The sequence below is a fragment of the Ursus arctos genome, unplaced genomic scaffold (genome assembly GCF_023065955.2).
Source record: "Ursus arctos isolate Adak ecotype North America unplaced genomic scaffold, UrsArc2.0 scaffold_10, whole genome shotgun sequence".
Classification (NCBI taxonomy): Eukaryota; Metazoa; Chordata; class Mammalia; order Carnivora; family Ursidae; genus Ursus; species Ursus arctos.
The window spans coordinates 491,226-503,897 of NW_026622764.1; the positions used below are offsets into that span (position 1 = coordinate 491,226).

The 12,672-nt window shown below is 58.6% G+C and overlaps 1 protein-coding gene across 1 annotated transcript in view; it reads right to left on the reverse strand.

The window, feature by feature from the left end:
- The window catches only part of TMEM255B (transmembrane protein 255B), a 30,860-nt gene extending 25,810 nt beyond the window's left edge, over nt 1-5,050 (reverse strand). Inside the window, exons 1-2 of the mRNA XM_044380190.3 lie at nt 4,973-5,050; nt 1,113-1,255 (exon numbers count right to left, since the gene is read on the reverse strand). Coding sequence (XP_044236125.3) covers nt 1,113-1,255; nt 4,973-5,018 — 189 coding nt within the window. The 5' untranslated portion in view covers nt 5,019-5,050. The remainder of the gene's footprint in view (nt 1-1,112; nt 1,256-4,972) is intronic.
- Between the last annotated feature and the right edge of the window lie 7,622 nt (nt 5,051-12,672).

The window sequence follows — 12,672 nt, forward strand, 5'->3', positions numbered from 1 at the left end:
TCCTCACCCAGCACCCACGGCAGAAAGGCGGGGCCCCCAGGATATTGGCAGCTCTTAAGACTTCACTGATAAAACTTTTTCTGCACGCTATACATTTACTCATAAATAATACACAGGTAGATACTGTAGGTTTATGGCACAGAAACAGAAAATAAAAATAAAGTATTAATAAAAAGATGAAGCGAACAATATATGTGAAATATTTTTAAATATTTAATGCCACCTTTTCATCCTTGCTAAAAATGTTACCAATAATATTGCTAATCTTGATAATACTTTTAGTAAGAGTAACAGGATTAAATGAGCTTCCTTTAAAAAGCAGATCTGATTTAGCATCTATGACAGCCACTCGGGGGTCCGGTGCATTTTAAGGGCGTCCCCGCTGACAAGAGCAGATCCCACGGACTCCTTGTGCTCAGTGTGGGCCCTTGGAGCAAATTCTGTTGCTAACAACAGTGGACGTGAATTCACACATCAGAAAGTCCCCTCAGTAATTCCGGATCCGGGCGGCATTTCTTGCCAGATCTCAGTGGGCTGTCCCCGGTGTACCGTGCCGCATTCCTGCCCAAACTCTGAGATGACGAGCGGAGGACGCCCTTTCCTGCTGCCCCCGTGAGACTCACTGATTATTGCAACCACAGTTGGGGCTCCGTTGCAGGGCTCCGTTAAAGCCGCATATCTCTTCCCCCAGGCTCGGTGCAGTCAGCGTGCTCTCGCGGGGCTGGTTGTGTCCGGAGGCCCTGGGCCGAGTCTGGGCTGGTGTCTGTCCTGCTCCAGGGCTGGCACACTCGCTGGCATGGGCGTCCTCCACCTCCAACATCTTCCCCCATCACAGCTCTCCCTGCTCCCACCCTTCCGTCCTTGCTTGTAAGGGCCCTGGGCTCACGCCGGCCCAGCTGCACGAGGCAGGATGCTGGCACCGCTCCAGGCTGACCAACCAGAGTCCAACACAGCCATGGGGCCCAGGAGAGACAGGGGTGACCCTGGGGGCAGAGTCTGAGCACAGCCACCCACAGCAGCTCCCGTGCCCTACCCTCCAACCCCACGAGCTGGGCGGAGTGTGTCAGCACCCCGCAGCCCTCCCAGCAGACCCCGAGGAGAGCAGTACTCACGGTGATCCCTGGGTAGTAGCCCCCCACTGTCACGTTCTCCGTCCTGGTGGTGGCGGCGAGGCCGACGGTCAGGATGGAGACAGACACCACGAGCAGAGACCCCACAAACCAAAGGGAGGTCTTCTTTCTCCTCGCAAACCCTTCTGGAAGGAGGGCAAATGAGGAAACATTAGTAAGGGATTGGGTTCAGAGCGGGGTCCCAGCAGATGCGCTTCCCACCCCAGCCACTCCCTCCTCAGGTGACCGAAGCAGCCCCTGGAAGACCCCAGACTACCCACGTGCATGGACCCTTCTTTCTCGGGGCAGGAAATCAGGGTCTCCCTCCTCACCCACCAGCCACCTGAAAGGTTGCCACTGGCTCCTCGATGTCCTTCCTGAAGGACACTTGTGTGCACCTGCACAGCCTTGCCCGCACCTCCATGTCCCCACGGTGAGAAGCAGGAACCCCTGGCCGCCTGCTCCCCTGCAGAGGGGACCCCCCACCTAATATCAGACCCCCCATGATGAGTCCCATGAGGGCAGGTGAGGATCTGTGTTTTCCCTGCTCCAGCCTTCTTGCCTGAGATGTCGGTGCCACTGGGGCTCATCCCCAAAACCAGTGCCCACCCTGGTCTGTGCGTCCTCCGAAGCCTTCATCCTGGCAACCCACAGCAGAGGTCACGCCAGACCATTTATCATCCATTGAAGCAAAGAATGTTCAGTAGGCCCTGCAGGAAATCTCTTAGAGGAGCCTGTCCCTCTGCCTTTCTCCCTGTCATCCTTTCTGCTGCCTGGAATGTGAGCATAAAGGCAGAACCCCAGCAGCCATTTTGGGCCATGAGGGAACCTTGCAAGTGGAAACCACTTTTGCAGAATGGCAGAGCAGAAAGACAGGCCTGGGTTGTCTACCTCCAAATTAAGTAGCAGAATAAAGTCTCTGGATGACAGCCGCTACTTTGGATACCCAGTATTTGTGGGCAAACCTAATTCTAGGTGTCACAGAACTCAAGAAAGCAACCAGAAAGGAGACCTTCCCATTGTCTCTCCTTCCTCAAGTCTTGACTTCTGAGTTTCTCATTCGTGTGACTTCCTTCCCTGTGCTGTGGCTCGGGGAAGGCAGTCTTCATTGCAGGACTGTTTGCACAGAGACACCCACTCCCACCTCAGAGCAGCAGCCACACCGCTGAGGTCACGGCAAGAGGCCACGCTGAGTCCAACCAGGCTGTTGGGATTTGCTTTTTTGGAAGCTTAACCATCTTGATCCCTGTGACTCCAAAACAAACTCGGGATGAAAGAAAAACGGGGTCTTCATCCTGCACCGAAGCTCTTCAGTCAACACTACGTGTGTTTGGTGGGCAAGGCAGCCGCACACGACACGGCCACCTCCAGGCTCAGTCGCTGCACGCACTGGTTTTCGAGGTCCGGACATTTGTGACTGAATTTACAGGTCTGCGGTCCTTCGGCAAAGCTCAACGGCAGGTCAAGTTACAGCACCTGCGATGGGGACCCTTACACACTCAGAAATAAGTCGCCCGCGAGCTCAGACAAACGCGCTCCTCCTCAAAGACTTTGTGGCTACTTTTCCTCATTTACTGCATCGCACATCTTATGCCCAAACCATCAGCCAGATGTCTCGGCGTCCACGTCCTCCGGAGCACAGCCTCCCGTGGGCCTGTCTCTCGGCCCCTCGGGGGCACCTGCCTGGCAGAACGCCCTCATCAGATCCCTCAGCAACGCTCCCACATGCTGGTCACAGAGCCAAAAACTAAGCACATCTCCTTTGGGGTCACATAAATCTTCCCGTGTCCCAGTCCGTCACCTTCTCCCGGTCTGGCCTTCCCTCTGAGGCCCCGGCTCAAGGAGAGGCCGCCGCTCTGTCAGCGTTTCCGTGATGGGTCTCAAGGTTAACCGGAGGCCCAGAAGGACAGCAGCGGCGCCTACACACGGCTCTGGGAAGCACGGCGCTGGCCCCCTGCGGGGTCTTGACTCCAAGCCCAACACAGGTAACAAGGAGAAGACTCCTGACCTTAAATACTCTTCATAAACACAGGACATGGCATAAAAATAAGGGAACAAGAAAGAAACCCAAGGAAGGAAGGTAGCATATCTTTATGATTACCCTAAGACATGCGTTTTCGATCAGGTTTTGTAGACAAAAGGGTCCTGCCCTGGAGGAAGGCCCCCAGAGCCCTCTGGACCGTCCCCCCATCCTCCTATCCATACGCAGGACCGTTAGCATGTGTGTCGTTACAAATGATGTGTCCTGAGTGTTAACTAAAACTCTGCTGTCGGGTTTATACAATACAGGCGGCTGCCTGGACTGGCCGTGTGGTCTCCAGCCACCTGGAGAGGAGGCCCGTAGAGCAGGCCTGTCTGCCCTGTTTGCCTCTGGACCCCACACTTGGCTCAGATCGACGGGCAGATTTCCTGGTGCTGCCTGGATGCACAGACCTCAGTTTCCCAATCTGGACGGTGGAGGCAGTGACAGCCGGCTGCATTACCAGCCTCTTAACTGCTGTAAGGGTCCGCCGGAGAGCACGTGTGAGTTCTGAGCAGAGCAAGCATAGTGAATCTATCCGTCGTGGGTGGACGGGTAGCAGGTGCTTTTAACTGGCTTTCCTCCCACTGGGAGAGGAGTTTGAGGGGCGACGCTGCAGGCCACCAGCGGCATCGACCCCTTACCCCTGCGCCCCTGCCCCAGCCCCAGCCCTCTCCCTGCCGCAGCTCCTGGGGAAGCCTGGCCACATCCGGACGGAGAAGATCCCATCCCCGAGATGGTGGTGCCGCTTGGAAGCGTCCCAGCGACAGCCTCCCTGCCAGCAGGGCCTTGGCCTCCCAGATAGAAGAATGTGCTCATTTCATCACGTGGGGACCCTGGTCCCAGAGGCAAAGTGACGGCCCCCGGGGAAAGAACCCGAGGCAGCACTGTGCGACTCAGCCAATTGCTTCCTGTGTCCTGATTTTACAGGTGACACATGCTGATGCAGAAACGTAAAGTAGAAAGTACCCAACAGGCTGCCCGGCTACACTAATGTTTATACTTTTAAATAAGAGACCAACTCCTGGTTTAATTCCTCATCAGAAGGAAAAACAAAGTGCTTTCTAAACCACCAGTCATCGCAGTATAATAACGTGATAACAGCCAGTTAGTAACAGACCTCATTCTCATGGTAAGTAATCCGTTTCTGGAGGACGAAAACACGGGTGTGCAGAGCACTGTGCTTTAGAGAGGGGGAGGTGTGCGTCAGTTTCTTTCAAGGAAGAAGCCAGATTCTCTGATCGTCATTTAAAAATAAAACATTAACTCATCTGGTTTTTAATCGGAGACTTTCCAAAGATGGTGCAGGCCGCCGAGAGGCCGCACATGCACGTTTGGTGGGCTCCCCCGGCAGGGAGTGCAGGAGATGCAGTGGTCCCCTCCCAGCAGCGGAGGGCTCACGCTGGGAAGCTCGCCTCTCTGTTCCTTTCAAAGTCTTCCCTGAGCCCCTTCAGGAAAACACACCTCATCATTCTGGCCCACGAGGAGGCTGCATCTGCTCTGGCCAAAGAACCCGGGGTCCCGGGAGCTTGTGGGGCAGAAGGATGTGGGGGTTTGGAACAGAGCTGCGCCCAAACTACGGGATGAAGCCACCATCCTTTGAAACAAGGTCTAGAAATGTCCGAGCTAAGGCAGGGGAGGTGAGGGCGGTGTCTGTGGTAACAGACGGGGAGACACGGAGTCAGAGAGGCGTGCAGGGAGACCACCCGTGTCAGAACAAAGGGTCCCAAAGGTGCAGCCGTAGGGCTGCAGGAGGGAGCTGCAGACCCTGCCCGTGACCCTGGCCCAGGACTGCAGCCCACGGCAGTCCCTGGGCACTGCCAGGATGCTGGCGCCGGCTCACCTGTTGTGTCCAGCAGGGCCAGGGGCCCGGGCACCGGTGGCTGCATCCCCGGGGGCGGGCCGGCTCTCCCTGTGCACCAGCTGCCCTCTAGCAGCTCTGGCGGTGGGTCCCCCAGATCCGCGCCGCTAGCCCCGCCCCTTCCCTGTGGCCCGCCTCCTTCCCACCTGCACTCCCTCCTCCTCCTTCCCCCCGCCCCCTGCTGGTCCAGCTCTGCACCTGCGCAGGAGCTGAGGGCCAGGAGGCAGACCAGCTGCCAAGTCCTGCGGGGTTTCTGCGGAGAGGTGGGGTGCGGGGAGGCTGCACGCAGCTCCCTGTTGCCTTGCATGGCAGCAAAGAGAGGGTCTTGCGAAGACCATTAGCGCCGGTTTTAAATTGTCCGAGCAGGTACCTGGCGGCAGAGCACCCGAACCCGCAGCCGGCGGGAAGAGCACCCAGCCTCCCTGGTGCTTAGGCGGTGTCATCAGAATCAGTGCTGGGCCTTTCTGCCCCCATGGGGCTGGCGAATGGTTAGCGGTGAGGCCCCGGCCCTCGCTGCTGCCACCTGCTAGAGCCAGCCCGCCCTCCTGAAGGACGGGCCCAAGAGCCGCTGTCCGAACCCAGGCTGTCCGCTCCCGTCATCGAACGCTGTGTTTTAATTCCTGGGACCTGGCTGGACCTAGACACTGGACTCCGAATCTGTGGGGTACAGCGATCGTGACGAAGGCCACCACTCTACGGGGCCGTGGCTGCGACAGCCCCCTGCTGCCGCGTACAGCCGAGCACTGGGCACAGCCGAACGCTCACATCGGGACAGGCGTGCGCCCCACGTCGGTGTGCCAAAGTGTTCCAAGCGACGTGGGGCGGGGAGCCTGGTGCTGCTTTGGGAAAAGGGAATGCACAGACCAAACAGGGAGGAAGCGGTGCGGGAGTGAGTCACCAAGTGGGTCTCCCTGAGAAGGTGAGGGCTGCGAGGCAGGCCGTCATTTGGACGCCCGTGCCCGGGGAAGCTGACCGGGCCTGGGGAGCCAGCGCAGGTGACGGAGGGCCCCCGGGCCCGCTGGAGGGGGCAGCAGCACTCAGACGGCCCTCCCCGTCCACATCATGGCAGCCTCAGGCAATCCCCGTGCTGATCCCCTTTCACAGATGGGGAAACCGAGGTCCCAGGAGGCTAACTGAGTGGCCAAGAGCAGATCCAGAATTCTCCCAAAGCCTGCGTGTGTCAGTGCAGGGAGGGACCCTGCTTGGGATTCATTCCTTAGACCCCCTCCCCACCCAGTGTGACCCGTGCATCACCTCTTGTGCCGATGGAGCCAACGGACCGCAGATGTACCCGCCTCCACCTGACACGGACCTGTAGAAGCCGACCTCTGCAGAAAGCAACAGTCTGGGATCTGGGATTTTTTAAATGTACTTTAATTTAGCTCTTGCTAAGACAATTAAGAGGAAATCTGTCCCCTTCCGGTGTGAAGATAATCGGAGGGACTGGACAAATCAGTATTGACATTAAGAAGATAATGTAGACACACGCTCACACCCAGCGGGGCTCTGAGTGCGCGCAGTCCGCAGAAGACCCGCTGGGAAGGCGAGGACGGGGACACCAAGAGCAGCTGGGGTGACGAGGACGGGAGGGTAAGGGGGCGAGCTGCTGAAGAGAGTGCAGGAAGAGTCCGGCCGTGAGCGAGCAGACACGTTTGCAGTTAACAGCACGTTTAGGGGAGAGACGGGAGAGACGCTGTGAACGCATCCTGGAGACAACGCACAGTCTGGAAAGTCACCAAAGGATAAACCACGCAACAGGAAAAGGCGCTGCACCGCGCCAGGGTTAGGCCGCCTCAGTCCCAGACGCGTAGATTTGGGGACAGATCGCCTTCACCGGCAGGAACACCACAGCAAGGCAAAGCCCGAAGGAAGGAAGGGGGGGTCCCCGTCGGGGGGTGCGTGGGGGCACGCAGGATCTGGGGGTGTCACGGGGTATGCATGGGGGGCATGCAGGATCTGGGGGGTGTCCGTGGGGGGTGCGTGGGGGCACGCAGGATCTGGGGGTGTCCGCGGGGGGTGCGTGGGGTTCCTGTCACTTCAGTGTCTTTTTCGCTGGGGACTAAAGCCTGACCCTGAGCTGCTAATGTGTGAATGAGGGGACTCAGATGAAGATGGGGAACCACACAGGACACCTGGGGGCCCAGTCGGGGAAGCCTCTGCCTTCTGCTCAGGTCATGATCTCGGGGTCCTGGGATCGAGTCCCACAGGATGCTCCCCTGCTCAGCCAGGAGCCTGCTGCTCCCCCTGCCTCTGCTGCTTCCCCGCTTGGGCTGTCTCTCTCGCTGTGTCAAATAAACAAATAAAATCTTAAAAAAAAAAAAAAAAAAAAAGACCGGGAACCTCCATGGCTAGTAAGTCAGGCTTTGAAGGCTCAAAGCTGCTAACATTGTGGCTGTTGCCACTGAGTCGGAACAAGGCCCCACGCGGCACAGACTGTAGCGTGCGGACGTTAGACCCTCAGCGAGAAGAGGCCACGTGTGTTAGGTACGGCGGCGGGAAGCACGAGCCTGGTGTTGGACCGCGTCGACGCGGGGGCTGGAGAGGGGGGAGCCCCTCCAGGGCGGCGGCCCCAGTCGCGGACTCCAGTTTCGACACATCAGATGGATCGGCCCACGGTCAGGGAATGAGATGCGGGTTTCCTGACCCCAATGACCAGTCTCCTGGGCGCTCCGGGGCCGCAAAGGAACAGCGTTAACAGGGTTTGGCATTTCCCTTCCTTTGTAAACTAGCTTAGCAAAGCTCACCAGTTGACCACAGTTTGGTAAATTGTTACGTCAACAATTATGACATCTGCGGTGTTTTCTAAAGCACCTAATTTAATAAGATCACTGTTGGGAGGGAAAACAGATCATGCATGAAAACACCCGTGATAGCAGCTGCCCACGTCCTGCTTCGGGCAACACGCCCTCAGCCTTCCCACCCCAACCTCCCCTACGGAACACGGGTCCCAGCGTGCCCCCAGAAACAACGGAGCCCCGCCCCCGCCCCCGAGCACCGCGCCTGGAGCCACCGTGGCCCCCGCGCAAGTCCCTTCAGCCGGGCGGGTGAGCTGGGGGGCGGCTAACCCACTGAGCGCCAGCCACACGCCTCCCTGGTCATCGCTTTTCACACACGGTCTTATTTAATCTCCACAATATCATTTCACAGATGAAGACACCGGCCCCGAGAATTTGAATATTTCCAAAGTCAAGTATCTACTCAAAGGCAGACACAAAGTCTAAAGCCGTTCAGCCCCATTTCATCTTCCACACGGGAGAGCACGTGTTGACCTGACTGCAGACATTAAGTTCAATCTTTCACGCACACAATGCATTTCTTGAAGTCCCTCTGTGCACAAGACGGGGGGAGCCGTGCTGTCGAGCGCCATCAGAGCACTGCAGCTACCCGTGAGCAGCAGGAATAAAGGGTGGCGTCAGCCCAAAAAGCGGTCGGAGCAATCGCCAGGCTGCAGCACTAACAGAGGGCCCGCGGACGAGCCCAGCCGAGGGACACCCAGGCCTCCCCGACGGCCAGCACAGCCTGGCCCCCCGTGGGCACCCAGGCCTGGGGCACTGAGCTCCAGGACAGACAGGAGGCTGGTGCTCCCCAGGGCGCACGTGATGCTGGGAGGGGGCGGGGTGTGTGTCAGGCCTGAGGACTGAGCTGGGCCGGGAGAGCTTCGGAGGCACAGAGTGAGGCCATGTTGGAGGGCGGGAGGCGCCCCAATTCTGGACCGCATAACACCTCCCCTCCATCTCCTGACTTCCCAGCAGGAGCCCTGGACCTGGAGGCGCCAGCGTGCACACGCGTGCAGATGGGAGACTGTGTGGCTGCGGCGTGTCTGGCCATCAGCCCTCGAGACTGTCCCTGAGACCCACCTCCTCCCTGCCCGGTGGGAGGGTGGGTGCTCGCAGTGGGGCTATGCCTGTCCTGCTGGGGGGACTGGCCCACCTCCCCTAACTCCTCTCTTACTGCCTCTCCGTTTTCTGGGTCAGGCTCTGGAGAAACCAAGATGGAAAAGACGTGGGGATTTCTGCCCGTCCCTCCTACCACAGGCCCCCCTCCCTGACGCCACTGACCCTGATCAAGGGAGCGAGGAGAAGAAGAATTCAGAATTGAGTATCTTGACTTATGGTCAGGTGAGTTAAAAATACATGACCAGGCCGCCCGAGGAGGAAATGCCCACGGGAGGCCCCGCATTGCAGCTGTGGAGCCTGGCCGGGCAGCCAGGGGCAGAAGCCAGGGAACCAGCCTTCCGTGGGCTCCAAGAACCAAAAGCTTTGATTCTTTTGGGCAAAAGCAGGTGCGAAGCAGTGGGGGGCAGGGGTGACCCTAGTACATGCTGGTTCTACCAGGAAATACGTTCACGTGGGACAAGCGTTTGCTCAGAGTGGCGCCCATCTCGAGGCAGGCACTCGATAAACGCATGTTGAGGGAAGGCTGCAGACACCTGACTTCCAAACGGCGCTTAGCAGCGGCTTCCTGCCAGGTCGGGGTGCATGCTGGTCACGTAGTTCCTCCCCTCACTGCACCTCACTGTCGGGGCCCATCTTCCGCAGCAAAACTTGTTGGACACCTGTCACCTCGGTCTGACTGGCAGGAAAACCAGTTTATTTAAGCTGATAGGGGTCGGCAGGCTGGGGGGACCATCAGGGGTCGGAGGGCAGGGAGGACAGCAGGGGGCCTGCGGGCATCGGTGGGCTGGGAGTATGAGGATGTGGGCGCTTCCAGCTCTAAAAAGAGCAGGATTAGAAGAAACATAAAAATTAGCCAGGATCCACGTGAGTCTTCCACAGACATAGTCTGTTTCCTCGGGTTTGTTCCAGAGCCACGTGTCTCCTAGTCCCTGCACGGGTGGCAGGCGTGCGTCCCTGGGCAAGGCGCGTGCGTGTGCACGCAGCCTGGCTCTCGAGCTCCAGGGAGTGGAGAGCAGACAGCAAAACACGACTCCCTCCTGTAACCAAATGACCTTGAAATGAAGCTCAGGGAATAAATAATGTAGACGGGGAACTGGAGAGATGGCCGGTGGCAGTCCCTGCCTGTCTGTCCTCACCGGTGAGGTGGGACGGGACAGGAGATGTGCTCAGAGACATGAATTTTTTAGATTAAAAACACTGTCCAGGTCTTGCCAGAAGGGCTTGTAACCACGATCTCTCTAACAAGCCCAAGCAGGAAGGCTCAGCTGCGTGCCCGACATCTCCGATTCCAAGGTCCTTGTGCTCACACACGGCCCACCCCCAGAAGCTTGAAGCCCCCCATGATTCCCTGGAGCAGGAGCACCTTCCCCACTACAGGCTCGCCCGGTGTCTCTTGTTTCAGCCAAACAACCCCCAAAGTGCACGTCTGTGCAGCCTGGACGCCGGCCCACGCACACACTCAGTACTCAGTCGTGGCACGCAGGGAAAGACGGCGGCCCCCAGGCTTCCCCGGAGTCAAGGCTGCGCCAAGGGACCGGCAGGATGGGCCCAGGCCAGGCCCGAACGCAGGCCACCATGCCCCACACGCCCCTCTCATTACACCGTGCATCACGCCCTGGCCCCTGACACCATTTATGCTCTTACCCGCTGATCCTGGAGGAAGAAGGCTGCCCTTGGAAACACCTTTTTTCCACTATAACTGGGGCACTGAGGTTGGTTTTCACAAACTCAGAGCCAGCCTCTTGTCTTCATTTTACGTGGTGTGGGTAGTGCCGGCAAGCCCGACTCATAGTTATGTGTAATTCCATGTTTTCAAATTGAGGTCTGCCTTGCAAACCATTCTGCTGTCCGCTGGCCTGGCCCGTGGTCCCTCCGTCTCTTCCAGACGAGCTCGCCTGCACGGGCGCCCACCCTGAGGGTGAGGAGGGAGCCCGGGAGGCTGGGCTCATGGGCTGAGCGCTCGTAATCCAGGAGGCTGATCCAGGAAGACCGTAGACAAGAGCACACCCGCTGACCGTGAGCACGGCGTAGGAAGCCCAGCACAGGCGTCGGCGAGACGTTCTGAGCAGGCGTCGAATGGCACCCCAGCTGTCCCGAGAGCACTCTTGGCCGTGCACTTCAAGCCCTGCCAGGTCATCTTAGCGTCCACGCCACGTGGTGCCAGCTCCAGACGTCCTTCCTGTATCTGGTGTGCAGGTGACTGTCCACTGTGCCCGGGGCCTGTGGGGCCATGTTCATGACACTGGGTCTCCCTGCAGGAACCTATCTGGGCAGCTGTCCCCCAACACAGTGACCACGAGAGGAGCACCAGCTCACTGCTTTCCTCACCTCTGTCCACACCAGGGGGATACGGGGAGAAGGGATGGGGAGGGACTCATTTCCACAGGACACTGCCCTGTGTGGGGGACACAGAGCCTTGGCACATCTGAGGGAGGGTGGCCCAGGACCCACTCTGCCTTACTGGTGTGCTGGGGCCGGGCTGTGGGTGTCCCTTGCTGTTGATGGGCCCTGCCTCACTGGACTGGTTCCCTTGTGGCCCTCCTGGGGGGCCATTCCTCCCGGGGTTCTTCCCTTTGAGCCTGTGGCACCCCCCCCCAGTGCCTGGTGCGGGTCCCAGGAGGCAGAGGTGTCCTCCTCAGTCCGGGGCCAGCCGGCTGCCTCCTCCTCCCCACCCTCAGCCTTCCTAGGTGTGTCCTGTGTGCTGCGTGGGCTTCAGCTGCCCTCACAGGTGGGTCGGGGGGAGGACCACCATGCCCGGTACCGGAGCTGGCTTCATGCTGTCCTGAGATGGGAAGGTGGCTTATGTCCTGGCCTCTGGGTGACGGCAGTCCCACTCTGGGCTGCCTTGCAAGGGCTTGGGAAGAGTGACCATCAAGAACACTGTTGCCAGTGGGACCCACAGGAGTAAGGACAGCCAGACCTACTGCCAAGAGCCCCCACAACAGCTCCACCGACCCCCCGTCCTCCCCACTGATCTGAGGCCCTGTGCATCCCAGGCTCCTAGGGCCCTGCATGGGGATGAGCAGAAAAAAGCTCTAGGCTAATTTACGATGGGTGCTGGGTCAACCACGGCCGTGGAGGATGTATCTACTCACCCAGGTGGATGGGCGTCTCAGCACCTGGCCCAGACGTGGGCACAGTGGGGATGCGAGGGCCGCGCAACAGGTGGACAGCAGAGCACAGACAGGAAAAAGACAGCCCCCGTGCTTCCCTGCAGCGTCGGATACAACGCCCAGCGCCTGCACTTCCCTGCCACGCACAGCAGCGCGTCCTGCCCTGGCCTCTGTCAGCCACGGTGTCCACCAGCACCGCCCCACGCGGCCTCTAGTCCACCTCTGTCCAAGGCGGCCACAACGCCACTCACTTCGGCTGTGTCTCAGACAGCTGTGTGGAAAAGAAGGGAACACCTGTAAACACCTCTAACTACTGTGAGTAGCAGAATAAACCACACAGGTCACCGTGCTAGAGGCCCAGGTGGAGGTGAGCAAATCCAGGTACCTTGGAATTCGAAGTCTGACAAAGAGGGGCACTGCAAGCAGATTTAAAATCTGATAGTCATGAATAGACGAGAAGAGATGCAGATCGTGTGTGTGCATGTTTGTATTTGCATGTGTGCAAGTGTTATGCACATGTGTGCGTGTCTGCGTGTGTGCAAGTGTATACACGTGTGCGTGTTTGCACGTGTGTAAGTGTATGTGCACGTGTGTGCGTGTCTGCGTGTGTGCAAGTGTTATGCACGTGTGTGCGTGTCTGCACGTGTAAGTGTATATGCACATATGTGCGTGT